Source organism: Pinus tabuliformis, chromosome 2_2 (assembly GCF_031772625.1).
Source record: "Pinus tabuliformis cultivar Carrire ecotype Pingquan chromosome 2_2, CPIR1, whole genome shotgun sequence".
Classification (NCBI taxonomy): Eukaryota; Viridiplantae; Streptophyta; class Pinopsida; order Pinales; family Pinaceae; genus Pinus; species Pinus tabuliformis.
In genome coordinates this window covers 769,740,241-769,759,518 of record NC_142300.1, presented here as the reverse complement: position 1 = coordinate 769,759,518, position 19,278 = coordinate 769,740,241, and the positions used below count along the sequence as shown (strand labels likewise).

General features: G+C 37.4%; 1 protein-coding gene across 1 annotated transcript; it reads left to right on the top strand.

Moving 5' to 3' along the window:
- Positions 1 to 18,695: 18,695 nt before the first annotated feature.
- LOC149194958 (uncharacterized) lies at positions 18,696 to 19,172 on the top strand. Its single transcript, XM_089407852.1, has one exon. The coding sequence runs from the start codon at positions 18,696 to 18,698 to the stop codon at positions 19,170 to 19,172; it is 477 nt and encodes a 158-aa protein (XP_089263978.1).
- The last annotated feature ends 106 nt before the right edge of the window (positions 19,173 to 19,278 follow it).

Sequence of the window (19,278 nt, the reverse complement as noted above, 5' to 3'; positions counted from 1 at the left end):
TGGAGCACGCATCTTATGATAAAAAATTTGACAACTGTGGCATTTCCTGACTACATAGATACAATCTTTGAATAAGGATGGCCAGAAATAACCAGTGCACAATATCTTTTGGGCTGTGGCATACCCAGACATATGACTGCCACATGCTCCAGAGTGACAGTCATTCAGAACCTTTTCAGCTTCTTCATGAGTTAGATAATGTCGGAAAACAGAATCCGCCCCACGACGATAAAGTGTATCACCAATAATATTGTATTATTGGGATTGGAAACGTATTTTCCGTCGCTGAGATCATGAGATTTCAGGCCGAAAAGATTGGGTTTGGAGATAAACAATAATATCTCCATACCAAGGGTCAAGAGTACTGATAAGAAACAAGGATTCATCTGCAATGGGCTGCTCCGCCACAGTTTCAGTATCAGTATGCGGGAAATCACACATCAGTTCAGCAAAAACCAAAGATTTCTTTGCCTTGGATTTTTCAAATTCCAAGTCAAATTCCTGCAGGATAACTATCCATTTTCAATACTTGCCCCCTAGCAATTTTTTAGTCAAGATATACATCCTAGGGTTACAGTTAGAATTACCATGGTTTTGTTTAATAAGATGTAGTGACGAAATCTTTGGACAACTTGGATAGCTACCAAGGCCAATTTCTCCACATGTGAATATTTAAACTTAGTCGGATGCAGAGTTCGACTAAGATAGTAAATCACATGTTCATTATTGAATTCATCTTTCTGAACTAAAACCATCCCAATGGTGGAATGAGAAGCGGCAAGCTACAAAAAGTAATCCTGGTTGTAATTGGGAGGATGCAGTAACGGTGCATGGGTTAACGCGTGTTTAAGTGCATCAAAAGATTTATCAGTGATCTCGTCCCAAAAGAATGGAGTATTATGTTTCAACAACCTAGTAAAACCTTTTGTTATCTCGGCGTAGTTAGGAATGAAACGATGTAAAAAATTTGCTTTCCCTTGCAAACTTTGGAGTTGGCGAAGAGTCAAAGGAGGAGGTAATTTTATGATAGCTTCAACCTTTGAGGGATCGACATGAATGTTGGCTTTTCAAATGACAAATCCCAGCAAGCGACCAGTTTTTACACATACTACACATTTGTGTGGATTCAGCCTAATTCGATAATGCCTACATCTCATAAAGATAGCTCGTAAATGAGTGAGATGATCAGCTCTACGTAATGAATAGGCAGGTAAATCATCGAGATAAGGCTGCACAATGTGCTTGATGTCATGAAATGCGTAAGACATAGCCCTTTGAAAAGTTGCTCCAGCATTCTTCAATTTAAAGGGTAATTTGCAATAAGCAAATGTCCCCCATGAACAAATAAAAGCTATTTTAGGTTGATCAGCAGGGAGTATGTTGATTTGATTATAACCAGAAAAACCATCCATAAAGGAGAACATTTCACTTCCAACACAATTAATTTGATCGATATAGGGGGTTGGATGATTGTCATTAGGACAAGCTCGATTAATATCCCTATAGTCGACACATATTCTTATCGTTCCTTGTTTTTTGTTTACAGGAACAATATTTGATACCCAATCTGTTAAAGGAATTGGATAAATGACACCTGCATGAAGTAATTTCTCAACTTCAGCTTTAATAGCAGCAGCTTTTCATGGATGTATCTGACGTAAACGTTGCTGGAAAGGTTTAGCATCTAGGTATGTTTTAATTTCATGGACAAAAATTAATGGATCGATTCTTGGCATTACTTCATATGACCAGCAAAACACGTCATAGAATTCTTGAAATAGGGCTTTATAAATTTGGATTTCATCATCCGTACAAGAAGCACCTATATGAATGTTTTCAATAATTCTGGGCTTAACTGAAATGTCAATAGGAACCGTTCGAGAAATATTTCCTAAATTTAGCTCAGAATCAGTATGTTGCAATGGATTTTGTGGTTCTTTGACATAGTCAGTAGTAAAAATAGATGAAAAATCATTTTCAAAATGATCAAGCTCAGGTAAAAACGAAGATCGGTGATGAAGAGCTTCCCATGGTAAATCATCAACAGACAAAAGTTCAAGAATCTACTCATCAATATGAACGGGATCATAAAGTGTTGTTGTAGCTGAGGTCGATATCGAAAGTGATTCCCGATGGACCACATTCATTGGATCAGTTTCGGTTGAACAAGAATCAGAAAACGACTGTACAACCTTATATGCAATTTCAAAGGGACTCAAAGGCATCGCGCCACCAAATGAATCCACCTCAGAATCAGAACGTATGATCCAAGGATCATCAAAAGCAATAGTTTTCGATGAAATCATATGAATAGTTGCAATAGAAGGCGATACATTAGGAAGAGGGAAGGAAAAAGTTCCTAGTAAACTAGAATCTTTAATCAAACCTACTCCAACATCCTTGTAAGGGATATTTGTTTTACCGACGTGCTGAATACTATCTGTAGAGGTTGGGTCGGATGAGAAATAAGTCAACTGGTCTATCGTAACAATCTTTCCATTATGAGGAAACTTTATGAGCCGAAAGACTGATGAAACAATAGCAGTCATAACATAAGACCAACTGCAACCCAGGAGAAGGTTGTAATCTAGAGGGGCATCAACCACTTCCACATCTAGATTTACGGTTTTGCCTTCAACCCCTATAGGTAAATCCTGCAAAATACCAAAAGGATGTAACCATCGACCATCAAAAGCCTTTAGAATTGTCGTAGACTGATTGAGTGTGGGAGAACCAAGAGATCTCCAACACTGGATCGACATAGTACACGTAGAAGCCTCTTCATCAATCACAGTCCGAAAGCAAGGTCTGTTTTTTACTAACACTCGAATCTGGAAAGCCATTTGATGAGGCAGGAAGGGTGTACTATTCTCTAAATCGAAGACTATTAGGTTCGAATCCTATATATCGACAGCTCCTATAGTAGACAATAGTAATTTACGCTGTGCTGGGCACGATTGTAGCACTTCCAAAGCTGACATTGCTGAAGGGGAGATAGCTAAGTCTTCAACAATGTTATAATTCTGAGCAGCTCTCGCATGTGGATTGAAAGCTGATTTCCGAAGTATACCTTTAGCGAGTGGTTTGATTAACAAGTCAAGGTTGGGTTTCTCGATCTGTAGTGGACCGGAACTAGGAGGAGATGAAGTTGATGTGTTTGAATTAGAAGATTCTGCTTCTTTACCACCAACAGGATTTTTACTACCATAATCTTATGATCGCGTCGCAATCCTGACATGAGACATCATCATAATGGGTTCTTCTGAGGCATTCAAGGAAGAACCAATCATCTTACTGTCTTGAGTAGGAAAGGGATCCTTCAAGACAACAGGATTTTGAGAACCTTTAATGATTTTCAAAACCTCTGCTCGATGTGGGTAGTCTTTGGTAAAATGATCCTCGTCGCAAATGAAACAAGGATAGCAAGGTTTACGTTTTTCATCAGTAGATTCATTTTTATCCGTTTTATCTTTTGAATTTCATTTGTTTTTCTTCTTCCCCTTCTTTTTACTATCGGATTTTGATTTGGTCATAGATGAGTCTATGATATGAATGTTGGCAAGAATTTCAGTGGAAGAATCTCATGTCGGGGAATCAAGTAAAGTTATTATGGGAGAAGAATTCTTTGAAGATTTCTTCTTACTTTTAGTACTAACAGAACCAATCATACCATCAGCGGCATGAGACCCTGAAGGAGTTGCAATTATTTGACCGTGTTTTGGAAGATCATGGATTTTTTCATGTAAACTACCTGACTGCGTATAGACGAGGTCAAGGTACTGAGCCTGAGCAATGACTTGCTCTTCAGTGACAACTCCTCCCTTAGCTACATCTTCAGTGATTTTGGGTAACAATGATTTAATGAACCATTCCGCTAAAATTTGATCCGGAATGAAAACTTTCACTGAACGCCTTCTACGTCGCCATTCATGAATATGATCAGAAATATATGTGGACGTGGATTGTTTTAGTGAAGTTAACAGTTCTGTGCCATTGTCGTATCTGACAGGAAACTGAAAATGAGTTAAGAAAGAAGTGGCTAACTAATTGAAATTATAAAAAGAGGCTCGTGGTAACTCAATGTACCATTTGGCGGCAAGACCAATAAGAGTTTGTTGAAAAAGGTGCAATCGAATTGAATCATCAATGATTGAATTAGATGCACACTAGAGGTGATAATTCATAACATGATTTGACGGATCCTCTCCTGACTTACCCTCGAATGTTTGGATATCACTGGGCAACTTACTAGGCATTGGTGGCCAATACAAAAGATAGTAAATCAGATCATTCGTAAGGCACGACAAATCAGGTAAATCCAAAGTTGCAATAAATGGTAACTAACGGTTAGGGTCGCAAAAACCTTGAGTAACAAGACCAGCTCCAGGAGGAGGATATCCGGGATAACCTGGAATTGGATTTGCATTAGGAATGTTATAACCTCCTGGGAAACCAGGATTAACCAGACCAAATTGGGGTTGTTGAGGCTGTTGATAAGTATAGCGAGGATATGATTGATACTGATAAACTTGGTTTTGTACAGTAGGACCGAATCAATACTGTCCCTGGTACAGTTGATAAGTGAATTGTGGTTGATTTGTGAAAATTGCACTTGGACCAGCTTGTCCTACAAGCATCTAGACCGAAGTCTGAACTATAGGTCCTGACTGTGGCACAGAGACTTGAGGAGTTTGTACTAATGCAGGGATAGTAGAAATCGGAGCTACAAATACTCCAGAAATAGGTATGGTAGGTTGAACAGAAGTTGCAGTAGCAGTTTGAGGCGGAGAATGAGGTGAGCTAGGCCCAGGCTGCTGAACTAAACCAGGTGCAAGGTTTGAACAGTAGGTTGGACAGGTTGCTGGGTTAGACCAAAAACCAAAGGTTGTCCAGGTTGATTAGATAACTGCACATTAGGTTGCATAGTCTGTTGAGTTTGAGATAGATCCCATGCCATATTCATTCCAGAGTATGGACCCATAAAAGGTTAAGCATATGGAGGACCATAACCTGGATGAATGTAGGGTTGATAATTAAGCGGTACATTTCCAGCTCCTTGTAAAAATGATTGACTAGCAGGCGGTTGGTAACCTTGAGTTAGGTACTAACCTTGAGGTTGATAACCCTGAGGCACGTACTAAAACTGAGGTTGATCTTGAGGTATGTACTGAAACTGGGGTTGACCTTGAGGTATGTACTAAGTCTGGGGTTTATCTTGAGGTATGTACTATCCTGAAGGTATGTACTGTCCTTGAGGTTGCCCCCCAGGCGGTAATTGACTACCTTGAGGTTGCCCCCCAAGCGAAAACTGACTACCTTGAGGTTGAGGATTTGGAATACTACCAGACATCATAACGAGTTCTCCTGCATTCAATGCTTGAGTTCCATTACTACTAGTTGATAACTCATGTTCAGTTGGCCAAGGAGATGCTCCTGAAAAAGTACCAGTGAGTGACTGGTACCCCGAAGGAACAGAAGGACTGCCATATAAAAATGTTTCAAGTGCTTGGGAAAACATAGATGACTATCTTGACATGATCAATGAAGGATAATAACCTCTTAGTGTAGGATGAAAAGGAATTCGAGGTGGTGAAAAACTAAGACCCGGGTTTTCTAAAAAATTTGTCAATGATACATACCAAGCGTCACTCCTAAAAGGACTGTAGAATATTGATTCATGCTCCCTAAGATTTAAAGTCTGTTGGTTTTTAGGAAGAGTTAGGTCTTCGTTTGGACTGACAAGCTCTTCAATAGAAATGAGGCCAGAAGGAAGATCTTGAGTAATGATATTTCCTACCGTAGGTGAACTAGGACCACTAGAAGTTGGAGAAGCAAATCCTGAAGTTGGAGTAGCAGTAGGTTCAGTGTCAGGCTCAGAAATTTCAGGTTCTTCAGCTAATTCACTGGAAGGAGAAATACTACCAGTAACTTCGGAAAATGATATTAGCTCTTGAATATACTCTGTTGTTTGTATTTGATAATCAGGATGAATAATTAAAGATGACTCTCTGGCTTCAGGTGATCCAACTCTACTGTCACTAGGTGATACAAGAGCTCGTAGCACTTCAAGCTAGCTTGGTGTATACTCAAAAGGTTTCCCTTGAAGTTTACGAGACTGTCTCGGTAATTCAACCACGATTAAATGTTAATTAATCACACGCAAACAAAGAAAATTTCAATAAAACCACCTAAAGTCTCTAAAGAAACAAACAACTGAATCACAGCCTAAAAAATATAAGAGTTCAAACCACACACAAATAGTAATTTCCGTAATAAAAACACTAGTTAGTGATGAAATCCAACTTAGTAGAATTTTAATACAGAAATGGCGGTTGGAACAGTTACCCTGACAACTTGCTTAATGAAACAGACGGGCACAGGTTTCTTCACAAAACCATCTCGAGTGAAAAGAACCCCCCAGAGAGTCCAAGTGATTCTAGTCGACGTCTGCTCTAGGTACAGTGAGATCCTTCCTTCACCGTCACCTTAGGAAATAATCTTAAGTTTATGGACACTAAGGTTACCAACAACAACAAATACAACTGGGGGAACAGTCTATGATCTGATCTACGCACAAGGGTAGAGTAACAAAGCTCAATCTCCTTGAAGGCTCCTCGACATGGTCAATCCGAGGTTTACCAACAAGTGACCCCAGGCTCCTCGTCAATGGTTAATCTGAGGTTTACTGTTTATAATACGCGCAAATCTTCTATCTCTCCCAATGAAACATAATTGATTGTCTCAAAGGTTCGGACATGATCTCGTGATTGACTCCTTTAAGAGAAGCTTCCTAGAATGTATCAATTACAATTGGATTTATTTCCTACCACAAGATGTATCTACTTGTTTGTTTTAACTATCTTGGAGAGTTAATTACTTCCTACTCCAAGATACTAGCTTAAGCTATATTGGTGATAAGAGCCCTAGAAATAGAAAAGATTACTAGATCAATTTTAATTAAGTGATGCTTTTATGGGTTGTTCTTTAAGTCAATAGGTATGGAAATGAAACTTTGATGGTGTGAAGACTCGACTCCAAAAACACTAAAAAGATGCACCTAAAATGATAAGCAATTCGTTTTTTCTTTCAATGAAATTCTAGCTAAAAGAAAGAGTTTGAGAATGCAATTCTTTAAGAAACAATTCTTTCTTTCAACATGGAAATGGAAAGAAAATCCTTTTGTCTTTTTCAATAATAACTCAAAATGAGACTAATAATTAATGCTCACAATAAATCACTTTCCTTTTTCAAAACTCGAAACTACAAAAAAACAATTTGCTTCAAAAGAGATCTACAAGTTCTAGAAAAATACTCAAAACTACAAAAACTAATTTTGAGATCTAAAAACTTTTTAAAAATCTAATTAAATAAAAAGCTTCAATTCTTTTTGAGGATGTTTTACTTAGTTGTTCAGTAAACTAAGGATTCATTTGTTCAAAATAACAAATCAACCAAAAAACATCCAAATATGTTTTCTTTTGTAAAAATGAAATTCAAAACTTATAACAATGTTTGTTCAAAGATTTGCAAAGAAAAAACTAAATCTATTTCTCACAAAGGATAGATTTCACAACCAAGTTAGACTCATCAAGAAGGAGAAAAGACACCAGGGTAATCTAAGGTTTCTCAAGCTTCTGATCTTTGAGTCACTACAGAGACCAAGTGAAAACCACTCCAGGCATGCAAAACTTCTAGAAAATCATCTAAAACAAAAATACTATCGGAACTCACTCACAAGAGATTTTTGACAGGAAAAATACAGATCTGGGTAGACACTAAAAATCTTAAATGAAACCTAAACTTAACTGGAAGAAGATATTTTAGGTTTTTCAAAAAATTTTACAGGGTCTGTAGGCTTCCAGAAGAAACAGGTGTGGTCCTGCTCTGTTTACTAAAGGAAAAATGCGGAGATGCCCGCACTGTTTGTAAAGAGAAAGTGCGGTCCCTTGAAAACTTCGAAAAAAACAAAAACAATCCAGATTCTAAAAACTACCCAAGCCAGCATACATCCATCAAAAACCATAAACGAAAACAAGTTTCTCAAGTCAAAACAAAAGAAAACCAAAAATTAAAAACCCTCCCGAGTGGAGCTGCCAATTTGTTGGCTGGATAAATCGATCTTGCGGGCAAGACCGATCTCCCTAGTATCAGAAGATAGTCTAGCAACAAATAGACAAACAAATCTATCTTTCTCTAGTCATATACGATTTATAAATAAATACTATAAAGGTGTTAAGACCCTACCTTAGATCCAATGCTTGTTCATAGTAGCCATCCTTCAATCATTCGAAAGAGTTACCTTTGAGGACCTGCAATCACAAACAAGCAAACATTAAATAGTACTTGCATAGACAATATCATAAATCATGTCTTTTATAGTGATCAAGGAATCCATAAAATAAACCAAGAATCAACAGCTTATTGAGAAAAACAAACTTATTTGTATTAACTTTGAAGTAGAAGAACCTTACAACCTTTTCAGCCTTGATGTTGAACAAGCTCTTCCTGGGGTTCGAAACAGGAATTTCCTTTACTTTGACAAGCCTTGCACTCTTCCAAATGAGATCATAGAGGTATGTAATCTCTCCTCATAAAAACTCAACTAAGAAGACTAAGTTCCAACAACATTTCACCTCAAAAATATTCAGCTTCTAACCTCTCAAGTAACCAGCCCAATGCTTCTTTTTATAGTGCAGGGGAGGAGGTTACAGGTCCACCTATGAAGGGATAGAATCCTCCTTCAAAGGGATAAGCTCCTCACATCAAGGGGTTAGCTCCTTAAGGTATGGGATGCATGAACCTTAAGAGAGTGAACTTGCCACCTCAAGATTCCTTCCAGAAGCTTCTAGAAATGACTGAAAGTGAGTTTTTAGAATGTACTCGCGCCTTTTTAACTTTTACAAGGGTCTGCACCCATAACACAGAGACAGAGTGGTCAGGTGCGCAGGAGACATGACCATTAGGTGCGGGACTGCAGGTAATGCAAAGAGAAAGTGCAGAACTAGAGTTTTAGAGACTTTTGAGGGCTTTCTATTATTTTGAAGGCTTGATATGAGGAACTGAGGCTTAAGACTTGCAAAGGAGGAAAGTATGAGTGGTAATGGACTCACACAGATTGCAGAATGTCAAGGTGACAATTTTTAGTGCAACAAGTCATGGATGTGTCATAACAAGTCTGTGGAATAGAGTTATCTATACTTTTATCTTGATGCTCAAGAAACTCTATTTTTATGCTAGAGAAAGAAGCCCATGTCGAAATAGGGTTGTTAGTAATTCACTCATGTTTATTCGTATCAATCTACAATATTTGACTTCGTCATCAATTTTCTTCGTCTCTATATGTGCTTGGCTAGTGTCATCTAGGCCATCAATAATAATGATATTGTCACTAGAGGAAATCTATTTTTATGTTACCTATTCTTTCTTAAGTCTCCGTTGTTTCTCACATTTGATTATTGTGTTCCTTTGACTTTATTGGTCTATGATGGTATCTCGCTCTTTTTCTTTAATTGTGCTTGCTTTTGTTGTGCTTGTCTCTAGAGATGTGAAACAAACATTAGGAAAAATTTCAACTTGGAATTCTTCTATTTCTGGAGAAGAGAAATGAGGGTCTGGAATAATGCGATTGAAATTGTACTTCAAAATCTCAACAACTTTTATCTCTTCAATTGCAGTATGAATAAGAAGACTCTTATTTTTAACGAAGTCCTCATAAATATTTTCTCTAAACTCTTGTAGTTTATTTCTAATCTCCCTACTCAACAATTGTCGTATTTCAAAGGCTTGCTCAAAATTATCAATATTAATGAAAATTTCATCAAAAAGAGGCTTCTAATGTCCAAAGGTTTTTACGTAGCTCAAAACATTATAATGGTAATTTATGATTCCTCGAGGATCATAGTCATGAAGGGGAAATGAATAAAACCAAACATGGTGGATTTCTTTAGTCTCCTTAAATGCATGCCCTCTATCTTTGACGAAATATTTTCCAAAGTTAATTGAGAAGTTCAGCCAGATTTTCTTCTGAAGTTTGCTCATTTTTCAAGCTTGAGAATTCAAGGCAGTTTGATTGGCTATCTCTCTTAAAGAAATCCTCTCTGGAATATATCTATGATGAATATGAGGGCCAACTTCACTTCCATGGACTCTAATATATGTGAATAATTCTTCCACAAAGAAGTCTCATATTTTTTCTAATGCATCTTTAAGGCCTTAGCTAACCCTAGGAGGGTTTTATCCAAATGGAATATCATGGAAAGGATTCATCACATAATTGCAAATGTCATAAAAATAGAATTTGAAGTTACTCTCCAAGAAAATAGGGGCATATTTTTGAATGGGCATTTGGTGATCAACTAGGTAATTTCATTTCATTAACGGAAATATAAAAAAAGAAAATTTAATATCCTAATATAGGATGACATGAAAAACAGCTAATTATATCCTAGCGAAGACAAAATGGAAAACTTAAGGGCTTCTATTAAATTCTGAGAAATAATATTGACCCAATTGAAACACTTTAAATCATTGAGTAGGTTATGTATTAAAGCCATCCATTGAAATTTGCAATGCTCAGGGTCTTTCTCACAATATAAACGGACCGAAATTTTGACGAGGAACCTAACGGGTCTCTTGAAGATGGAATCTGGATATTCTTTTGATGACTTAAGTTTGAACCCTTCTCTATCTTCTCGTAACCAATGTTTGATAATTTTATCATAATTCCCTTCACACTTCTTGAATACTATGTTGTTAATGTTATCTAGAAACTAATTGTTTAAGAAACTTTGCGAGGACTAAGCTTGTAAAATGTTGAAAGTATTTGCAGATTCCAAGGGGTTATAACATTTTTTTTGTAGTCTACTATAGTCTGGGTAGGAAAATCTAGATGTCACATAACCCATGAAACCATGGCATAATAAGGAATTTTTTTCGCTCTAACAGCAACACTGTGCGGTTCCGTAACTCTAATTTTTTCAAACTGAGTGTTTTTCTTTTGAGTTAAAGTTTCAGAATTTAACCATCTTCTACTCTCAAAGAAATTATAAGTTTCTTCTGACTTCATCATACCTGCCATCTGGGTTTTGAAGGTGGTGTGAGAAATGAGAGAGGGGTTGACATTGCAATCTTTTGGTTCTATATTTTTGACTCCCTTTAGGTTCTCCTTAATATGTTGAATAGCCTTCTTTGATGTCATAGATTTACCTTTCTTACCCATACTATGCCCTGAAAAGAAATAAATAAAATATCAACTTTTTATAAGAAATATCAAATTTACTAGTGGAATTATTTATGATAATGCATGTTTACCATAAATTAGAAGCCTTGTAGTGAATCTAAACTTCTCTTTTTGTAATGAGAGATAAGTTTCAAAGAAGAAGTGTAAACAGGGCCTCGAGAAGAGATTGCAAAATAGAAAGAGGAAAGCAGGAAAGTTGCTAAATTTTGTTTAAACCCTCGAGACGTGCAACAATAAATTCACATGAAACATGTTAATTATTCATTAAAGTGACGAGATGTTTCAACCACTTCTGTGCGAAAATCAAGGTGAGGTTGCATGGTCGAAGTTTGGGGAATGTTTTATTCAAACATAATGGATTTCCATTTCGGAGCTAATTTCAAAAAAAAAGAATTAAAGAAAGTTAAAAGAGAATTTTGGTTGCCATGCAAATCAATAAATAAAATATTGTATTCCTAGTCGTAGCGGAAGCGAGTCGGGTAGTTAGAAGTCGAAATGTTGTTAAATTCACGGTTTTGCTAGGGTGACGGTGACCCTCACCTCCAGTGTAGTCGGGGTAAGATGAACGATGATAATTGAGAGGTCAGGTGTGAAGAATGTTCTTTCATTTTGTTTGAGTATGTTTCTCCACCCTATTGTAGTCGAGAATTGGGAGGTTGGAAACATGCGCAATATTTTTATTAAATACAAAGGCCTGACCTTTGACGTCTGACTTGTATATTTGATTTATTGTTATTTTTATTTTATTTTTTCTTGCAAATTTTGTTTAAATTTTTTGAAAACAAATAACTATTTATGAAAAGAAGGGGAAAATAGAGATAATTGTTTATATACACTCATTCTTGTTTTGTTTAGTTTATACATATAATAAATATTGTCTTCATATGGAAGTTCATCATGTTCAACCATACACGTGGCATACTTAGGGTTTATATACGTTCAATTTATAATATTAATTGTTTCGGTTTAATATTAATCCCTTGGGTTTGTACTCTGTTTGTTATTTAATTATTGGTCCCTTGGGTTTATTATTTCTTTGGGTTTATAATATGAATCATTTTTCTTTATTAATCTAAGGTTTTATATTCATAGGGTTTAAAATTATTCAAAGGGTTTATATTAAAATTTGTAGGGTTTAATATTATTCGCAAGGTTTATAATAAAATCCGCAGGGTTTATAATAAAATCCGCAGGGTTTATAATATGAATTATATGTGTTTAATATGAATACCTTGGGTTTATTGATCCATTAGGTTTAAAATATCTATATAATCCAAGTGAATTTTCATGGTTGATGTTCAGGGAATGTTTTCTTCAAACATAACTTATTTTCATTTGGGAGTTAATTTATAGAAACCCAAAGAAAACAACAAGAAAATTATGGTTGGCACACAAACCAGTAAATAAAATATTTTATTCCTAGTCACAATGGAAGTAAGTCGGATAGTCAGAAATCGGCACTGTGTTAAATTGATGTTTTTGGCAACAGAGACCGCGACCTAATGCGTAGCGCAGTCGAGGTAAGAAGGAAGCTGGTAGTCGAGAGGTCAGGTGTGAAGAATGTTCTTTCATTTTGCTCGAGTATAGAGCCTGAACCCACTATAGTCGTGAGTCAGAACTTCAGTAACCTGAGCAATGTTTTTATGAAATAGAAAGGTCCAACCTTCGACTTACATATTTTTAATCATTTGTTGGGTTTATTAATCCCTTGGGTTTGTTAAAGCCCATGGGTTTATAATATTAATGCCTTAATTTTTTTTAATAGTAAGATTTATAAATATTATTAATATCGTTAAAAGCATGTATCAATAATAATATTAATTTCAAAAATTTAATATATTAATATCTTAAATTTATTATTATTAATAATTTATATTTATTAACTAAATCTATACCATTAATGATATGGATTTTGATAAATATATAATAGTTGAATTTAGGCTTCTGTGATCCATGTCAAGATTAAGATAATTTTTCGGCTAAAATCACATGATAGAATATTTGTCGACGCGTTTCGAACCAACCAGTGTGGTTCATCATCAGTGCAAGTTGAATGATCAGATCTAGAATGCAGCTAAATAGTTAGAGCAGAGCCTCCAGCAGTTAAATCTGGGCGAAGACAGGGATGATGGAGGAGTCTCTACATCTTTTAAGAAATGCTAAATCTGACATCAACTTTGAAACCTACAAGCGAGCCTGTTCAAAATGCTGAACTTTGGATGCAATAGCTTTTCCGTGCAGGGATTCAATAGTTGAATTTAGGCTTCTGTGATCCATGTCAAAATTAAGATAATTCTTCGGCTAAAATCACATGATAGAATATTTGTCGATGTGTTTTGAACCAACCAGTTTGATTCATCATCAGGACAAGTTGAATGATCAGATATAGAATGCAGTTAAATAGTTAGAACAGAGCCTCCAGCAGTTAAATTCGGGAAGGTAGGGATGATGGAGGAGTCTCTGCATCTTTTAAGAAACGCTAAATCTGACCTCAACTTTGAAACTTGCAAACAAACCTGTTCAAAACGCTGAACTTTGAATGCAATAGCTTCTCTATAAAGGATTCAATAATTGAATTTAGGCTTTTGTAATCCAATAAATACCAATTAATAATAATTATAATAAATATATGATAATAAAAATAATGCTATATAATAATTAATTTATTGTTTTTTAGATAAACTTGGTTGATATTAATCAATCTTATATCCATTGATCTAATACACAACCAACCACAACCACCCTTATTTACTAATGTAGTTGTGTATTTAGGTTGATTATAATAATAGATGGCAATAAAAATAATGTTATATAATAACAATCTATTAGTATATGTCAATTGACGACGACGAAGCCGCCGCTGCTTACTAATGTGGTTGGTTGTGTATTAGATCAATGGATATAAGATTGATTAATATCAACCACGTTTATCTAAAAAACAATAAAAAATATATATAAAGTACAACTACTAACTACGACGAGGACGCAGCCGCCTCCTACTATTTACTAATGTGGATGGTTGTGTATTAGACTGATTAATATCAACCACGTTTATTGAAAAATATAGATATATATATAATACAACTCATAATTACTCCTCAATGCTTTAACTATGATCACATTTAGGAGAAGTGAGGTGAATAATGTAAAAGAGTGATTGAGGTTCCACAGCTCACGTGGAGAAATAACCGACTATCAAAAGGCTCAACGTTCGCCTGCCTTCACACCAACCCCCGCAACAGCATCACGTTGCTTTTCCTTGCCGCGATAGAGTACAGGTAGTTATTGTCATTTGGGATAGTAAGATCCCCTTGTGGCCATAGAGTACAGGTAGTCATCGCCAATTAGGATAGTAATCCGCACCATGAAAGGCTGGTTGCAAAGTTTGCTTGGCCTTCCTTGCCGAGATATAGTACAGGTAGTCATTGTCATTTGGGATATTTAGATCGCGTTGTGGCCAATGAGTACAAGTAGACATTGCCAATTAGGATAGCAATCCACACCATGAAAGGCTGCTTGCAAAGTTTGCTCGACCTGCGAGCTATATTAAAGGTCTGGAATTTGATATTTTGTAAAACTTTTTCTGAGAATGAGTTTGGCAGTTGGTTATAAATTTTCCAGGTAAGGGATTGAATTTGGAGACGCGGCAGCGACGGAGCGGGGTGCTGGTAATATCAACCAACTGAAGACCGACACTGTGGGTAAGAGCATATGAGCGCTGAACAGGTGCGTATTATCAGCGAATGCATGTAGGCCTGCAGACCATAAGGGTCATTCTGTCAGAAGAAATCTACTACCTCTCTCTTTCCGGAATTTACGCATGCTTTCTGCCTAGACAAGCCTTCCTTCGTTTTGATCAGAGAAATCCTAAAGGGTCATTCTGCCAGAGGAAAACTTTCCGGATTTTTTGCATGATTCCTGCCTAGACAAGCTTCCTTTCGTTTGACTGCCCGGAGTTTTCTCCCCTCCAGGGGAGAAGATTGCCAGAAGAAAACTTCAACCTCTCTTGCATATATTCTGCCTAGACAAGTCTTCATTCGCTTGGCTGTGCCTACCCGTGGGTTCTTAATTCCCTCTTTCATCCGGATGATTAGATTACATTCTGCGGAAGAGTGTCTATTCTGTTTTGTGCAAATTGTTTTTCCTTCTCTGGACGTGTCTTATATTACCGATTTTGCACTCCGCTTCGGGCTTGCCTGCATCTCTCTAGGGGACTTGAATGTCACTCTAAACATGGTGGATGAAATATGGGGCAGCAATAGGAAAAGGGACCCACTGGCTGCGAGAATAAAAAACGAGCTTCTGAAAAGAAATTTTGTGGATATTCTCCCTCCCCAATTGTATCCGACGTGGGAAAATGGAAGAAATGAAAAGGCCTATATAGCAAAGAGACTTGATAGATTTATTCTTCATGCCAGCGTAATCGATGTGATGGGCATGCCTTTCTCAACGATAGAGAGGGTCTTCATTTCAGACCACGGACCGATTGTGCTTGGATGGAGGGCAAATGGCTTCAGAAAAGGATATTCCTTTCAATTCAACAAGACTTATTTGGAGGACCCTGAGTTTAATGAACTCATTAAAAATGCCTGGAGTGAGATGTCATCGCCCAATCCCTGTTCGTTCTTATTGACTTTCACGGAAAAAGTGGATCATATCCGAAGGGTGGTAAAAGAGTGGCAATACAAAAAAAGACAATCAAACAAGATCGACCTCTGGAAAATTCAAGTGGAATTGGATCAAGCAACGGAAGCCATGGCTGCTCATAAATTATCTTTCCAAATGAGGATTAACATAAAGGAATTACAAAGGAAGAAAACAAAGTTATTGAAACAAGAGGAACTGTTCTGGAGGCTGAAGAGCAGAGCGCTATGGCTAAGTGAAGGCGACAAGAATACAAGATTTTTTCATAACTTTGCATCCTCTAGGCGGGAAAAGAACTCCATCTGGAAAATAAGTGATGGAAAGGGTAGTTTTCTATATTCACAACAGGAAATTTCAAAGGAGGCAGTAAGTTTTTTTGAGAAGCAGTATAAGAGATCTGAAGACAACAGTTTCCAGGATATTCTATGGGGCATTGAAGTGTTTCCTCAAATGTTTGACGAGGCCTTAAATGATCAGATTTTTCAACCAGTTTCCGAGGAGGAGTTGCTAAAAACAATGAAGCTTTTTAAAAGGGACAAATGCCCTGGCCCGGATGGCTGGTCAATAGAGTTTTTTATTCATTTTTATGATCTAATCAAGCAAGACCTGTTAAAGATGGTAGAAGCAACGAGGATGTCGGGTAGCATCAACCAAAAAACAGCCTCCACAAATATTGCTCTCATTCCAAAAAAAGGGAATGCAGAGTCGTTCATGGATTACTGCCCGATCTCACTGTGTAATATTTCCTATAAAATCATATCAAAGATAATTGCTGAAAGAATCAAAGGAATCCTATCATCATCCTTATCACCGGACCAACATGCATTCCTTCAGGGTAGAAATATCCTAGATGCGATGGCAACAACACAAGAAGGTCTTTATGCTATTCATGCAAAAAAGAACGACGCAGTCATACTCAAGATCGATCTGCGTAAAGCTTATGATTGTTTGGACTGGGGATTTATTAGATGTTTGCTTGCGAAGATCGCGCTGAGGATCGGCATGATAAACTGGATCATGGCTTGCGTGGAAAAGGTGAATTATGCGGTTATCATAATTGGGCTTCCATCGTCTTTCTTCCCTGCATCCAGAGGCCTTCGCCAGGGATGCCCTTTATCCCCACTGCTATTTATATTATCTATGAACTCCCTCAGTGTACTTATAAACAAGGCTGTACAGGATAATAGATGCAAGCCGTTGCACATCTGCAGAAATGTTGTGATCTCTCATAAGTTATTCATGGATGATATCATTTTGTTTGGGATATTATGCAGAATCACATGGCTTTCATACTATGAAATTCTCAAAAATTTCCAGAGGGCAACGGGGCTGCTGATAAACTGTTCGAAATCTATTATTTATCATAATGACATTCAACAAGGAGATATAGACTGGTTATATTCTCTTTTCGGTTTTGAGACTCGATCCATCAGTGGGGGAATCAAATATCTGGGGTTTTTACTGAAGGCAAATGCTTACTCATCTGCGGACTGGCAATGGATCCCAGAGCGATATTACAAGAAAATATCTGTATGGGAATACAGATGTCTCTCTCTGGCAGGAAGAGTAGTATTGGCACAGTCTATATTAAACCAGTTGGCTGTCTACTGGGTTCATTTGTTCTTCCTTCCCTCAAGCATAATAAAATCAATGAATAAGCTCACTGCTAATTTCATTTGGGGAGGTCAGGCAGGAAGAAGCAAATATCATCTCACGAAACTGTCCCATATTTCATTGCCGAAGAACATGGGGGGATGGGGTCTTCTGGATATGCGATCTTTTGGTAAGGCTCTCTTATGCAAATCTTTATGGAGGGGTATATTCGATGAAGGGCCCTGGAGAAAGCTATTCAAACGAAGTATCTAGGCAGAAAGGATTTATCTTTCTGGTTCAGGAAGGAAAGGATTGGTCCATCCTATGGATCGTCAATCTGGTTAAGTCTCCGTAAAATGGAAAAATTCTTTTTGAAGAATTTGATATGGCGTTTTCAATCTGGAAAGAAGATCCTTATTGGAAAAGATTCTTTTCTAAGTGGCTCGGAGGAGATCATTGTCCCAGAATCCTTTCTCGCTTTCCTCCACAAAAGAGGGGTTTTTTTCTGGGACGATTTAATATCGAGGTGGCAGGGTCCTATTCCCATGTGGTGCGAAGCGGAGGCTTTGCATATGCTGGATGACATTGCTGCTCAATGGGACCAGCTCAGGACAAAGCTCAGGAACAATGGCATTTTCCGCATGTCGGAACATGATGCTTTATTTTGGAAAAATGCAAAAGGGATGCAATCCATTCGGGTAAAGGATGTTTATCAGAGCTTGATCAAGCAAAAACAGTCTTCACACAGTTTTATCTTCCCTCCTGTATTATGGAAAGTGAGGTGCCCATCCAAAATGGTTTTTTTCTCGTGGTTACTATTTCACAACAAAAACCTGCGTGGGGGAACTTAAGAAAGAGGGGATGGCAGGGTCCGCGCTACTGCCCCATCTGCAGATCTGCAGAGGAAGATAACTATCACTTATTCATAAGCTGTTTGGGTACTCAGAAACTATGGTCATCTCTGGAGAATTGTTTCAGCATTCAGCGTTTGTCTCATGCTTCTATAAAGGACTCTTTCATCTAGTACAGTGAGCAAATAGAGTCATGGAGGACAATATTCATCATCTTTGTATGGTGCATTTGGAAATGGCGCAATAACTTCATATTCAAAGGTAAAAGCCCCCCCCTCCTGGATATCCTTCTTAACATTTATTCTCTTTATGAAGCTGTCCCTCTCTCCGCCCCCAAGCATAAGAAACAGGTTGGCATCGATCCCGCTATGGAAATCTCATCTATGCCGAGGGCGTGTTTTGATGGCGCCGAGCAAAACGGATCATGTGGCTGTGGTTTTCATATTATAGTAGATAAGGACACAAAATATTTAATGTCATGGAACGGGGGAAGAGGCACCAACAATATGGCCGAGGCAATGGCCCTCGCTGGCCTGTTATACTTCTGTCTCTTCCTTAATCTTCAGGGTGTTTCTATCTACGGAGATTCAAAAATCATGGTGGAATATGTCAAAGGAAAAAATTCCATCTCCAGTCCTCACCTCATTGGTTGGCTAGACAGGATAAAGTTCTACTGGAATCTTCTAAAGGATGGCTCAATCCAGCACATCTACAGGGATAAAAACGGGCAGGCAGATGCTCTGTCGAGAAAAGGTCTTCTTGAGGCTCCTGGTTTTTGGCATCTTCAGATCTCTGTTGAAAGGGATATCTTCTTCATACAGGATTTTTATCCTTCTAACTATTAAATTATCTTGCTTGCAGATCTTTTGGTCCTTCCAGTTTTTGTTTTTTCCAGCTTTATATATCCACAGCTCCGTAATCTTTTGATGTGGTTTATCTCCACAGGAACAT